The 15,320-nt window shown below is 37.8% G+C and overlaps 1 protein-coding gene across 7 annotated transcripts in view; it reads left to right on the forward strand.

Annotated features, from left to right (window-relative positions):
* TANC1 (tetratricopeptide repeat, ankyrin repeat and coiled-coil containing 1) overlaps positions 1 to 15,320 on the forward strand; it is a 148,543-nt gene that overhangs the window by 38,681 nt on the left and 94,542 nt on the right. For 5 of the 7 annotated variants that reach the window (XM_088146615.1, XM_088146620.1, XM_088146616.1 and 2 more), the window contains exon 2: positions 10,468 to 10,546. The exons of the other annotated variants lie outside the window; for them this stretch is intronic. In XM_088146615.1, coding sequence (XP_088002741.1) covers positions 10,486 to 10,546 — 61 coding nt within the window. In that variant the 5' untranslated portion in view covers positions 10,468 to 10,485. The remainder of the gene's footprint in view (positions 1 to 10,467; positions 10,547 to 15,320) is intronic. 7 annotated transcript variants of the gene reach the window in all.

Raw genomic sequence — 15,320 nt, forward strand, 5'->3', positions numbered from 1 at the left:
TAAATGATCAGTGATGAGTTAGTACATTACCTATTACCTAACTGTAATCCTTAAAAGAAATGACCAAGCTGTAAAGTAGTCTGTATAAGAATTTGATGTTATGAATGCAGTTTGCTTGAAAAAAGGGTTTGAGCTATTCTCTGGATCCCTGTTTAACAAGACCATTTAATTAGTCTTCATTCCTTACCAAACCCTCCCTTGATTTGCAAGTCTGTTATTAGTGGTTACTTCTTGGGTTCGTAACTCTCTAATCTGCTGGTTTCTTCCTTTCTTCTAAATGTTGCCACACCAGCTACTAGGGTGGAACTGTGCTTTTAAGTTTGAAATGAATAGTGTTTTACCACAAATGGAAAGCATTTTCAGTCTTGTGCCATACTAACTATGCCTTTGTCCCCAAATACATTTTGAGCTTTATTCCTCTGACCTTCCTTGTGTACTGAACTGCTGAAAACCTATCATGAAGAAAATTCTAGCCTTTTAGAGATTTCTTCAGTGTCCAGAATCATTCACAGAAAAACATATCTGTGAACCTTTAACTCTACCCACATTGTGCAAACAATGTATTTTAAGGAACAAAAGACTGAAATAAATGAAAAAACAAGAAATCTGTAGTACAAAGCATTGTAATAACAAATCTAGAAGCTTAAAAGCAGTCCATTTAGTTGAATTTCTTCCATCTCTATTTTAAATAAAAACAAAATTTATTCTACAGTTCAAGCACATTTATCAATTAATTGGGTGACTTTTTTCCTCAGGAAATGGTGTTTGAGATAAAGATGATTTAAATGTATCAAACCAGCTTAAGCACTTTGTGTGGCCAAGTTGAATATTCTCTTGTCTATGCTATTGCTTTATTGCTTTAATATGAGCTTCAACTAAACTTTAAATATTTCTTATTATAAAAATTATTGATCTAATTACATATAGTCTAGTATTGTAGTGCTGATCTATGAAGCCATTTGAAATCTGTGTAGGAATGCTTCATCAGTTGGAGTTCAGGGTTGGACAGCCTGTGGATCATATGTGACTCTAGCCCAGTTTTTTGCAACTGCCTGGAACCCCCCAAGAAAGTACTATCAAATTAACCTACCACCTGGCAGAATAACTGCATTAAGTTTGCTGTTAATGTTTCTGTTGTACTTCCTGATAAGCATTACCACCAGGCTCCAGTGGCTTTTGATGGCCAAATAAATACAGTAAAGTAAGAATAAAGTCCAACTCCTGGCCAAAGGTTGACCCTGAGTAAGTCAGACTAACGTATTTAAATAGCTTACGTGTGGTAACCCTATAAATATTTCCATTCGATCATATAAACATTGTTTTGTAAATTGAATTTAAAATTGATATTTCACCTTAAAGAAAATACTTAATCTGTTTTCAGAAACTGTGCTCTAAGGAAAAGAGTGGACACACCAGATAAAAATCATGTTGATAGACTCTCACTTTGGTTTAATGACAATCTGTAAGCATAACTGATGCTTATGTGGCTCTTAAGGATGAATTGAACTGCATGCATTCAGAATATGATGATTTGAAATATTTGTACTGAATATCAGAATTTCTTTAGCCATGAATTGGAATGCTAAAGAATCATGAGTCTGATGGGCTTCTCTGTGATGTAGTGACGATTTGTTTATGATTTAATAAATCTGTTAATGCCTGCAGTCTCTCAGACTAATCTTCTTTGAAAGCTGGTAAATAGCCTTAGATCAGAGTTTTCCTATATTAAAATATATTTCACAGCACACCCTTCCTTTTTACATGATCACTCCCTGGCAGTCTTCCAAGATACCCACCACATTACTTCCCATTTCCTCCGAAATCTTAAAAACAATCTCTGTCATTTTTCCTTTGCTGAAATGTTTTCTTTTTTGCATATCTATGTTCCTATGAACCATTGATCTGGTGTCCTTCAACTGCTATTGCAAGAATTCTTGAGAAGCTCTTGGAAGCAGAATGTCAAAGGAACAGACTAGTCTAGGGATAGTCTAGGTGTATTAAATCAGGCCTTTGCAAACTTTTAATTGCATTTATTTCATTTTACTTTAGAATACAACAAGAGAGGGAGGCAATTCTTTAGGCTTGGTGTATACACCTGCCATATTATTCCTGCTTTTGTTTTGGAATGAGGCTGGCTTCTAACTTGATCTTTTCTCCCCTTCTGTGTGCCACAATTTCTAAACATAAAATTCTCATTATTAAGGTTGATCCATCATTGTTCAGGTTTAAGATTTAAGTTATTCACTGATATGAGAACATACATTGTTGTACTGACATGGTGGGTGGGAAGCATTGTTAAAGTGCCTGCTGCAAAGACGTCCAAGAGCCAGGAGATTCCCTGATCTATGGGAGGGGATAGAAGAGTTGTGACAAAGGAGGGTTTGCCACTGGCTTAAAAGGTACAGCATGGATTGAGAGTTTTCAAAATTGTTTAATGTTGCTTTAAGCACAGTTCTTTTGTGCCTGTTTGCATCATGGGCTTTGCTAGACTCCCCTTGTTTAAACTTTTGAAAACCAGTTTGATAAGCCAAAACACAGCTGCTCTGGAAGAGGAGGTTTTCACTTTTAAGCATTTTTTTCTTTTCCCCCCCCCCCAAAACTTCCTTAAATCCTTCCAGTGAAGGTTATAACTTTTGTTTTACTGGAGTTAGTATGAATGTTTAATGTTTAACTGCTGTTCTGGCATGTTGTCAGTGTTTTCTTGATAGAGTCAGTGAGAAAAGAGGCCAACAACAAGAGCTTTTCCACGTTCCTCTCTGGGCATTAACGTAATGGTCAGTTGTTCAGCATTAGAGCAAACACAGATATGAAAGAGAACAACAACAAAAAAAACCCTACCTCCCCTACACTGATAATTCTTTCTAAGATAAAATCTTACAAAATGGGCTGTTTGACTCAATTTACAATTGTCAGTTGAGTTATAAAAGTGGGGATGAGAAGTGGGACGGATCCATAACATTCCATTTTTTTCCACCATGAATAGCATTGCTTATGCACATTTGCATGCCAGTGCATGGAGTCTCTACCTTTTCTGGAAGAATTGGTGTGTTTAAAAGATTGAGATTATGTAATGAACATCTAGAGAGAGTCGGGTTGGTGTAGTGGTTAAGGCATCAGGCTAGAAACCAGGAGGCCGTGAGTTCTAGTCCCGCTTCAGGCACAAAGCTAGCTGGGTGACTTTGGCCAGTCACTCTCTCTCAGCCCTCGGAAGGCAGCAAGGGGAAATCACTTCCGAAATCTTGCCAAGAAAATTGCAGGGACTTGTCCGGGCAGTTGCCAGAGAAAAGAAAATCTAAACAAAATGGCTGCTGTAAGAGGGTGTAGCCAGCCACAATGTGTGCAGTGCTTCAGGGGTGCTTTGCAAGGGTGCAGGAAAGCAGTTGTAGCAACTGTTTGCAACTCAGTGGAGCAGCTGTGTCTGTTTCCAGCTGCTGTGGGGAGGCAGGCAGGAGCTGTGCTCATGCGTCCACATATTCTGAAGCATCTCTTCTGAATTGAATCCAAAGGATTGCACACTACAAAGCAGCAGTTTTCCAGAACACAAACTGCTTGAGGATACTCGCCATCTCCCCCTTTTATTCCGCCCCTGGATGCTCTGTACTAACCACTAAAATGACTCAGAAGAAAGCCGTGGCAAACTACTTCCATATTGTTTTCAAGAAAACTACCTGGATGTATGCATGCTGCCATCAGGAGTCAAGCTTGACTCAAAGGAAATTCTAATGCTTGAAAATGAAATGTGCAAATGAACATAGGCACCTCACCCTTCTTCAGGTATTTATTTTTTCTTTCAGAAGCAGCTTTTTATAATAATGCTGGTTTGTGGTATGTGCATAACTAAGAGCAATTGTGAAGAACAGAATAAATAATTGCATAGAAATAGAAGAATTGTGATTGCTAATAGTCATACTTGTCTCACTAAAACCTGTTGGAGTTGAATTCCTTGTGGACATTCAGGAAGCAGTTGATTAGACGAAAATAGTGCTGAACTAAGCGGATTATTGGCCTGTGCCAATAGAGTGCCTTTTTTCTGATAACCTTGTCAAAGAAGCTGTGATAGCCCTTTTATGCTGATTACTGGACCAAATACATTTTGTTTTGCTAGGCAAGTTGCACTGTGTATCTTCAAATGGTTCCTTGTGCTAGTATCAGTTAAAATATTTTTTTAAGAGCAACAGTTTGCATTTAATATCCTACTAGTGTGTCCACATCTGTTGTTTTAGTCCACCTCAAATTGTGTCCATATATTGTACATTATAAAACATGGACAGGAATCAAAGCACTTTTAACGCTACTGTGCAATGCTGTCTATGACTTCAGCCTTTTTTGGTTGATGTGTGGGATGGAGAAAGTCACGCACTGCTTTTTGATCATGAAAATCTAGAGTAAATAAAATTATAGGTCCTCCAGGAGCTGAGGCACTGCACTTCTAGTTCTGTTTCATGCTTATTGATAGGTGGCATGTATGCAACTCAATTTGAGAGGACTACATGCAAAGGATGAGATGAATCAAAGGATGTTGTGATAGGGTAGGTCCTGAAAATTTGTGCAGAGTGGAAGAAGGTATTCTAAAAGAAAGCAGGGAAACTTCATGGATGTTTTGTTCAACCTGATGGAAACTTAAGATAAAGTCTCCATCAAATTGAACAAAACATCCATGAAGTTTCCCTGCTTTCTTCCAGATTTTTAAAAATTCCCCATCCAGCAAAACATGTTAAATGAATCAGTGAGAAAGGATGAAAGCTTGGGGAGGAGAGAAGATAACCATCTAATTTTAAGGGATTGCTATGAAAGATTCAGTTTCACTAAAGTCGTCTTTGCAAGCCAGCTTTCCTTTGTTTGGGCATCTTTTTGAATGCTTTGTGCTAAGCTGTTGCCTGATATTTCAAAGTCACCTTCCAAGTCTGTGCACTGCATAGAATACCAATTAATTATTCACCACATGTCCTGATTTCACAGTAGATCAGTTAATATTTCCATGCTAACTATAAATCACCGCTCTGTTCAGTTTTAAAATATTCTTACCATAGATGCTATTTATTGCCAAAGATTTTCCTACTAGTAGAGTACATCGATCATGCCTGTAATTTAGGATCTGTGGTAAATTAATAGCAACATAGAAAATAATACCCTGTATACATATTTTAAAAGGCTGCTTGAGATTATATTTAACGTATAATTGCAAATCTAGTTGCTTTTTTCCTCATTCTACATTTCCAGACATTAGGACCTGTTTTCTTGTCAGAACATAAGGCATTTCCATTTATTTTTGGATACAGTGATTGAAAGTTTTAATGTTCATGAAGTCTAGCTTCAGGCCTCTTAGTTTCCTCCCCTTCACTTTATACCAGTACCTGGAAGGAAAAAAAATCTTTTAACATGCAAGTCACCTTTAATCTCCCTTTTTTAGTTTCCTGATATATAACCTAAGAGAATGTATAAGAAATAATGCTTTATGCTGTTTTTCAAACTGCCATGGAATACATTGGCAGAATTTGTGGAATGTGATCCCATGGCTTTGACCTACTAATTGCATACTATTATACTGTTCCCAGTTTCTAAAAAAAAATTCTTAAAGTGACTTGTGGCTGAAACAAACATCCTGGAATTGAACATTGGCGAGGACAACAGGGAAAAAATAGTCAGTTTCTTGCAATTTGTTGTAATTTACAGTTCAAAGGTGAACAGATTAGTAATATTTTGCAAAGTAGAAAACTCTACCCAGTGTTTACTTTTGGATAGTTAAGTATTTGTTGTCATTCCTACTTCTGATTGACCATTCTATTATGAAATCAGTGTAGATGATAGAAACAAATCACTCTTTTCACTGGGGTTAGATTGTCTTTCACTCAGCCATATGAACTTGCATACCATTAGAATTGGTATGAATCCTCTGGAATTGTAAAATAATTCTTATGGAAGGATTGTCCATTACACACTTACAAATATGATAAGAAATTAAGAAAAATATGATTGGCAAATCTACTAAGATAGTGTGATAGTGTTCCAAAATTAATATTTTGCAATGTGAATAGAAATATGTGGATGCTTTTCATAGGTGACATTAAAGGCTGCCATACTGATATTCACATGAGTTAGAAAGCTGAAAAGGTTATTTTAAAAACTGAATGTGATCTGGCTATTCTAGGTACCGTATTGAATTCAGATTATAGATGTGAGAAATGCAAAAATTGACTTGAAATGTTGGAAAAAGGCCTTGGGGTTCTGCTTAAAATTAGAACCATGCTGTTCTAAAATGTTGTTCAGGAGAGTGGAAAAGAGAACAATGAGATTAAGAAACTGGTGTTTGCAAGAGGAAGTAGCAACAATGGAGGCTCCTAGTAGTTTGGCTGGAATGTTAGAGATGTAAATCACAGCCGTCTCATGATCTTACAGTACTTGCACAGCTGTGGGACTCTGAAAACATCAAAGAAGCCTGCTGATACTTTGAGCAGAGAACATATGGACTCCACCACATGGAATAATTTGTCCCTCTTTTATAAGTTAGAGCAATTGACATTTTTTAAAAAAAAAATCTTAAAGACTATATAAAAAACATACACAGTTGCAAAATAGTCATAAAGGTAAAAGCTTATGTATTAAAAAAAATTGTCCCTGTCTTGCCCTAAAGAAAGAGAGAAATAATTTTTCTCAGTGTTGACATAGGAAAATTGACATATCCAGAACAGATGTACTGTATCAGCTTTGTTCAAAAAGTATATGGTAGCATCTTTCTTCTATTCCTTGCAGGTCACTGCCATTTCTGGACAATACATGAGTGAATAGTATTGTACAAAATAATGAAAATGAAAGTAATTACATTAGAGATTTTTCTTCTAGTGTCCCCATTCCCATTCCTGGGATTTTGTCCAAGTAGGAAGCCATTGGTACTTCACCTCAAGCTCAGGTAATTTTATTCCTACAGAGAGAAGTGAATAACAAAATTGTGTACCGATTTTCCCCCCATTGAATATCTCAGATTCAAAAAAGATATAATTAAGTCCAGTCATGGTGCCTTATTGCAGTCAAAGACTTTTTGGTATAAGCTTTAATGAACTATATTGCAGTTCATAAGATGCATGTTCCTGCAGTAAATTTCATTTCATGCAAAAATTGTCCATTTCATGACAAGAAGTCATTTTCTTATTTACTAGACAAAATTTCAGCCCATTTAAAAAATAACAGTGTTCTATTTCATACAACTCTTCTAAATAAGGCACTTTTTGATAAAGTGTGGATATCCATTTTGTTGGAAGATGTTATATAGGTGGTCTCTTTCCTTTTTCTGCGGTTCTGGGTTGCTGCAGTGTGTTCATGCTCGTTTGAATAATGTTCTTACACAGCTCCTCTTGTGAGAGGTCGGGTTGTTGCTTTGGTAATGGAGTACTTGATTAGTGTGGGTTGTCTTCCGATAAACTTGGGTTTCTAGTTTGCTGTTGTGCCTGACCACTCAACCTACTACAACACAACCAACACAAGCAATGAAAAGGATCACGCTTCCATACATCAGAAATGTCTCAGAAACCACTAACAGGCTATTACAACCACATGGCATCTCCGTGGCACACAAACCAACGAAAGCCCTCCAAAATATGTTAAGTAAACCAAAAGACCCAGTAGCACAAGAAGAAAAAACAGGAGTCATCTACAACATATAGTGCAAGGACTGCAACAAACACTATATAGGACAGACAGGCAGAAGACTGGCAGAGCACATCCACAAACACCAACTAGCAGTCAGAAGACATGATGAAAACTCCTTAATCTCACAATACATGGACAGAGATAACCATAATTTTAACTGGGAAACTGTCAGCATTTTAGACCAAGCAAAATCCAAAAATGCAAGGGAATTCTTGGAAGCTTGGTATTCAGACAAGGCAGCAATTAACAGACACATAGAGATAAACAGCATCTACACACTATTCAAAGGAGACAAAAGACCAGAACAGCTCCTCACCAGCAATTATCATCAAGATAAGCAGAGGTTACCACAGGGCACACAAGCAAGCAGCAAACAATACCCTAATCAAGGAACTACCAGAGGAACAAAACAAACCCTCCACCCCCACCAACACTGGCAGGGGATGCAAGAGCATATAAACAGAGAGCAAACCCCATCCCATTCCAGCACTGAAGATGTTACCTAGCCGGGTAATGAAATGTTTGCAGGAAAAGAACCAAGCTCAGAGAACCCCAAGGACTCCAAAGATATCTTCATAATTCTTTTGATAAGGGATGACCACCTTGAAATCAGGGGTACCATATTCCACTCATTTTTAGATGGTGCTATTAGATTTCTGTGGAAATAGGAATATTGCTAGGAAGTGTTGGCATACATCTCATTCAAGATGACCAGATATTTCTACTTTTGATGAGGTTTATATTAATACGTCCTGTAATGTTATTTATGAGTTATTGATCAAGATTGGGTGGCTGCTTATGAGCAAGTAGAGACCTGTGATCTAAGGACTGTGCAAAGAGAGTGTTATTGTCTAGGACAGACTGTGTATCAGTTTTTCCAATCTGATTTTCTCCAGGCATATTGAATTTCATCACCCATATGCCCTAGATGGTATGTCCATTGATTGAGGCTGAAATGCAAAATATTTGGAAGACACCAGATTGAGGACGGTTGTTCTGATTAACACATTTGATTTTAGTTGGAAACTATAGATGGTGTTCTGCTGTTTAGATAAACCTTTGTTCAGCTACTCTTGTTCCCTTGCAATTAGGGGAAACTATAAAAATCTTGTTTCTGTCTTTCTCTAAAAGACAACCTCTGAGTTCAGAATAGTTTGACCAAATGAAACGTCATAGCCTAGAAATCTTTCAGAAGCATTCCTATGTGTGAGTTTTAGCCTTGCAGCATGTTTTCTTTTTTTTAACAAAACATAAATGAAATTTCTGTGAATCCTCTTGAATTTTCTTTGCTGATAAAATATCCTGTTTATTGTAGATTTTGACGGAACAAGTCTACTGTTCCATTATATTTTGTATTTTTGTACTTTCTGAAAGGAATTAAGCTCAATTTTGATACGTAAAGAACAGTATGTTAGACCATGGTGATACTATTCCATTAAACTAAGACTCAAAATGACAAGGATCTGTGCAAGAACTGTGGCTGAGCAGGACCATAGCAAAAACACACAGGTCATAGAAATATGAATACTCACAAGACATGTATTTGACATATAGTTGACACCTTGTGAGAACTAATACATTTTAATTGAGGAAGAACTAAAGTGGATTGTAAAGGCAAAGAGGCAAAGAAAATAAAATTTGCAAAGGCTGCAGAAAAATGTTTACTAGACACGATGCAGAATTTTGTGCAGATGAAGTGAGCAGTCTTGATAAGGGCTGCTCTTAAGATTCCAAAGAGGAGGAAAAATTAATTTTGCACTTTAAAATGAAATATTTCCAAGATGCTAAATAGTAGGTTATTTGAAATATGCATTTCTATTGTAGGGGTGTGCAGCACATCAGATTTGAAAGCAAAAAAGTAGTTTAAAACATAGGGGTGTGTGAATGTAGCATTTATTTGCAACTCCATAAAGCAACCATGCCTTTTCAGGAATCACACAGCTGCTGTTCACAGGTGCCACACGATCCAAGGAAATAGATGTTCTTAATTAACGGGTTGAAGACAGCCTCTATTTTTGTGCTCCTGTGCATTCTGAAGCACCTTTTTACCTTCAGCCCAAAGTCCTGCACCAAGCTGTTGTCTAATATGTCAGTTGTTAAGAAAGGGAGGAAAAATACTTCTAGGAAGTGTTATATTAAAAATCCCCTACCTTTAAAAAGATGCCATGGGGCATCTGAAATATTTAAAGTGGCCTTCAAGGATGGGAAACCTATTGTCCTCCAGGTGTTGCTAAGCCCTTACAGCCCCAGCCAGCATGGCCAATGGTGAGGGATGTTGGGGGTTGAAGTTCAGGAAATACTTGGAAGTCCATAGGTCTTTTACTTCTATAATTCAGACTTCATTTTATATCTATTTTTATATAGGAGTTTTAAAACATATTGAGGAATGTTCTTTCAAGGATGCTTATCTTGCCTAGACTTCCCTCAGTTTATAGTAGACAGTGTAATGGGACAGATTATTTCCCCTCTTGATGAACTCTGGTCAAAAACCAGACATGCTTGTGCCCAAGTGCCTAATGGTAACTTATCCAGGTTTAGCCTTCTAACCTTAATTATATGTGGAATGTGGAGAATGTTGTGTGCTGTTTTTCTTTATAACGAGACAGTAAACCCCTGGCCACTTGCTTTTAGTATTAAAACATTCCTTTTACCTTCAGTATTTGGTTTCACTAATATATGATGGTATAAAAATAAAAGTATGCCCTTAACATGTTTTGAATTATTACATTTGTTTATTTGCATGCAATGCGCAACAATTAAATACACTGGTATTATCTCCATGTGCAGTCATTTAAGACTATTATATCCTGTGTTCTGTTTTAGGAAAAAGAAAGTGCTAAAATGTTAAAAGCAGTTTTGAAAAAAAGCAGAGATGGTGGAAAGGCAAACAAGAAGGAATCTGGTAGGATATTTTATTTTATTTAAATGCATATCCCATATTATGAGCAGTTGATTTCCAAGTATTTCACAGTTGATCACAAGTGGAGAATCTGTGTCCCTAAGCTACAACTTTTAGCATCTCTTCCCCATTTTTGCAAATTGAACGTTCCTAGGAATAAAGATTTCCCACTCTTGAAATAGATTGCAATGAGTGGCTGTTAGTCCCCTGAGGACTGTATGGGACTAGAGAGAACATCCTTTTAGCTCACCAATCCCAGAGTAATGCGGAGCTGGAGCTGGATACTCTTCAGAAAGTAAGAGAGGGAAATGAATCTTTTGCGGGTGCATCTTTAGTGGTTGATATGTGGGGCAAGGCAACTCTCCCCCTTTTTCAAGAGATGCAAGATATGCAACTTTCTAATGGTTCTTGGTCCTCAGGCTGGAGATAGCAAGTGGTCCTTGAACTTCTGGCAAGGTGTATTTTCTTTCAGGCCTGCCTGACACATCCCAGGACAATCATTAGAGAGAAATGTAGTTTCTTGCAGGGAATTGAGAAACAAGCCTTGAGGTTAAAACAGTGATGAGATACTGGATTTAATAGTAACTCTAAAAGCATTCCTTATGCAGGTGTGAGTTGTAATATATATTGTAGTCTAAGACAAAGCTATCTACTTAATTATTAACACAGTTCCCCTTTAGAAAATCACTCTATGGCTCATTTCTTAAACGAGAGAGTAGTGTCAGTTTATTCTCTTCTTAGGATTATGTATATTCCTCATATTATTTACTTGGTAAAGAATTCAGCCAGCTTCCTGAGAAACTCCATTTCTGTTGTAAGAGAAGAAGGATACCTAGGCTTTAGGCTTGAATGTGTGTGCACCATGAGGCAGTTGGGATGTTTTGATAAAATGTATTTCATTTTGATTGGGGCAAACCTCAGTGAGACTTGAGCCTTTGTGCTACCTATATTCTTGTCTTTTGGAATACATTGTTAATATGTGATTAATGCGATTCTGAAATATGTGATTAATAGGTTGGAGACTGAGGAGATTTGGGTTCAAATAAATCAGCCGAGCTCCTTTTATTAACCTCTGTCTCTGTCTAAACTTTATAGACATTAGTGCACTGTATTTCCTTTGTGGATTGTGTATATGCAGGCCTCATAAATGCAGTGTATCATCAGATATGCAGGAGAAGCCATAAACTCATATCGGAATCATTTGCATCAATCTATGAAAGCTTCAGATAATTTACAACAAAAGAATAAAATTTTATCTCAATGATACAATATGTAGTATTTAGTATATATTTATTCCTGATACTACTTAGACATAAATTAAACATAGTTTCCCCCTCAACTGGTTAAAAATATTGTGCAAATAGCTGTGTACAAGGCCACAGCTATTCTGCTAAGGCTGACATTCATTTCTAAACACAAATCACTTTGTCTCAGATTTCCATCTTAGTGAATAGTAAAATCAGGGTTACAGATGTTTAGCCAAATGTCCAAAATGTCTTCTGCGAGCAAGAGGTCTCTTCAGTTTGAATGCATAATGTAAACTTTCCTAAACAAAGGACTTAAGCCAAGGGTAGACAACATTTTTTTACCTTTACCTTCTTGCCATGCCTGAGGACCACCCAGTGATGTCATGACATCATTGAAATGGATGAGGTTAGTTAGCTAGCCACTATATTCTGGGAACAAATTGATGAGTGCATCTTTTATTTCCTCTTCTGATAAATATCACCAGTGTTCACCTGGACCACATATAGGACCATAGCATCCCCATACTTTAAAAGGTCCTTTCTTTGTTAAGCTAGCAGCCTACCTATTGCAAAATGGCCCCCTTCCATGCTGCAGCAGCAATATGAGAAATTCCAAACCACTTTGAAAAGGCTTCTGTCATTTCTCTGCCCCTAACCTTAATAAATCATCCTGCAAAATAAATAAAGAAAACTTGTTAGAAAATCTTTGCTGTAAACATAGCAGTTTATTTACTGCTTGATAACATGCTAAAAGGTTATTTTGGCAAACAGAATAGTATTTTCTGGCTCAGTGGTGACTTTTTGTTTAAATTGGACCAACTGGAATAGTTTGCATGAGTGACAGTATTGGATAAAACTCTAAGGCAAGATTTAAACTCTCATCAGCCTCAGTCAGCATGGCCAGTAGCAAAGTTGTGATCTAAAACACCTGAAGGGCAGCAGTAAACTGCCAGAAATCTGTAGTTTGCTTTAATTATGATTTATTGAAAAAGTCAGGCTCCTGCTCACAGATAATCATATCAAACAACAATCTTGGCTTTGTCTCATATTGATTTGTTTTCCCTCACTCCTCTGAATACCAGGTTACCCTGTATCAGAGCCATTTCAGAGATAGCTAAAGCTAGTTGGTTGCAGAAGTGGGGTAGTAAACATGAATGCTGTCTCCTGACTCAGAGCAAAATACAGTTTTCCTCTCAACCCTCCTGGACAAAACTTCCTCCTGCTATGGCTGCTTGTTTCAATAAAAATACTTTTTTAAATACTAAATCTTTACCGGTGAATATATAGGAAAAGTAGGTGTTAGTAATAATGGGGTTCTGTAGAGAGAAACAGCTATGGGGATTGTTGCAAGAACATTTTAATGAGAAATGAGTGGGAACTCTTGGTAGTGAGGGAGGTTGTAGAGCAAAGTGTAGCTACATCTTGTTGGTACTGTAGCTAAGACTAAAATGTGCATTTGACATATATTGTTAATTAGAAACAGATTAAAATTCCCATAGCCCCTTCAAAAAATTTTTTTCAACAGTAGGGTGCAGCTGAGCTGAAGAGTAAAATCTTGTGAGCAGAAATACATTGCCAAGCAGAGTAAGAAAAAAAGGAATGGTTTATAAAAGTGTCAGAGCAAATCTCTTAGTTGTATGAAGTATTCTCTTTCTTAATCAATTTCTTTCATGCCTCTCTTATATAAGAATAGGCAACCTGATGCATTTCAGGTGTTTTAGACTTCAGTTCCCATCAGCCTGGCCAGCATAGCGAATAACAAGGTTTGACTGCTCCTGCTACCGCCAGCTAAGCAACAATGGTGCCACAAACTAAAATTAAGTCTGGATAAAAAAGATTGAGCACAGTGAGAAATTACATTTGATACAGAGAAAGATTTACAATATAACTTTTATCTGTAGTTTCATATCTCAGTTTGGCACCAAGCAAATTCTAGGCCTTTAAAATGCTGAAGTAACACTGGGTAGACTCACACTCTAAGTCAGTCTTCATTCTTGGAAACTCACTTTAAGCCAGTTTCTCCTCAGTCCAACCTTCCTCACAAGTTTGTTGTTGTAGGGATAAAACATTGGAAGATCTCCCTGTAATAATAATGATTTATTAAATTTATATGCTGTCTGACTCCCAGCGACTCTGGACAGTTTACAAATTGTTAAAAACATGTTTACAAAAGTAACAATACAAGAAACACAAAACAAAGAAACCAAGATGGCAGAGAAAATTTGTTTGGGAACAAGGAAAAGGAAGAAAAGGGGTATCAGTTGTGCTCACCAAAGGCCTGGGCAAAGAGCCATGTCTTCAGGACCCTTGGAAACAACAGCAGGATGGGGACCATTCGAATCTCAGGGGAACCTGATTCCCAAGGGCTACAGAGAAGGCATGCTTCCGGGTTCCCAAAAGATGGCATTGTTTAATCAGTGGAACCCAGAGTATGCCAAGTCTGCTGGATTGAATCAGCTGGGCAGATACTATGGGAGACAGGCGGTCCCTCAAGTAACGGGGTCCTGTGCCATGTAGGGCTTTGTAGGCAGCGACCAGCACCTTGAATTGCACCTAGAAGCAAACAGGCAACCGGTGCAGTTTGTGAAACACAAGTGTTACATGAGCATACTAAGGCATGCCCATTACTGCCTGCGCTGCTGAATTGTGGACCAGCTGAAGCTTCCAGGTGGTCTTCAAGGGCAGCCCATGTAGAGTGCATTGCGGTAATCAAGCTGTGAGGTGACCAGGGCCTGAGTGACTGTCTGAAGTTCCCCCCGATCTAAGAAAGGGCACAACTGGCTGGGCAAAGGCTTTCCACATCAAGCAGGAGCTGTGAGTCCAGGAAGACCTCTAAATTGCACACCCCCTTTAATGGGGAAGTGCCACCCCATCCAAGGTCAAAGTTGGAATATCCTCAGATCTGGGCAATCTAGTCACCCACAGCCACTTGGTCTTGGTAGGATTGAGTCAGAGATGGTTCTTCCCCATCCAAACCCATATAGCCTCCAAGCACTGGGACAGAACCTGTACAGTGCCTTGAACTCTTGAATAGTTATAAATAGGGTTGTCATATCTGTGCCAGATGACTGCAAAGAGTTGGAATTTTCTATACCTAGTAATTGCTCAGCCAAAATATGGGAACCCTCTGGTTTACCGTGCCACGATTTGTAAATCAAGAATGAAAACTGGCTTATCATTGTGGTTTATAAGGGATGCAGCAGATTGGGAGGTCCAGTTCCATTGAGATCTTGAAGTTGCTTAAGGTAGCAGAAAGGCCTAGTGGGAGCAAATAGGTTATGCACACAGTTTGTTCACTTAAGCTATGATTCCCCATTAATCTAGTTTACTGTTTATGCAGGTATAACTACTAGCTGTGATCATATATTGTGGCTAAACCCTGTTGTAGTTTGTTGTTTAGACTCAGCATAATGTACTAATTAGGCCACTATGGCATATGACCAGCACCTTGAATTACATTTCAGAACCAAAAATGGGGACATAGCTAGTTTTATGTTAGTGCTATGTAATGGTTAAGGTATTGAACTAGA

Source organism: Python bivittatus, unplaced genomic scaffold (genome assembly GCF_059951505.1).
Source record: "Python bivittatus isolate LINGU-HERP-01145 unplaced genomic scaffold, Pbiv_v1 ctg000480_np1212, whole genome shotgun sequence".
Classification (NCBI taxonomy): Eukaryota; Metazoa; Chordata; class Lepidosauria; order Squamata; family Pythonidae; genus Python; species Python bivittatus.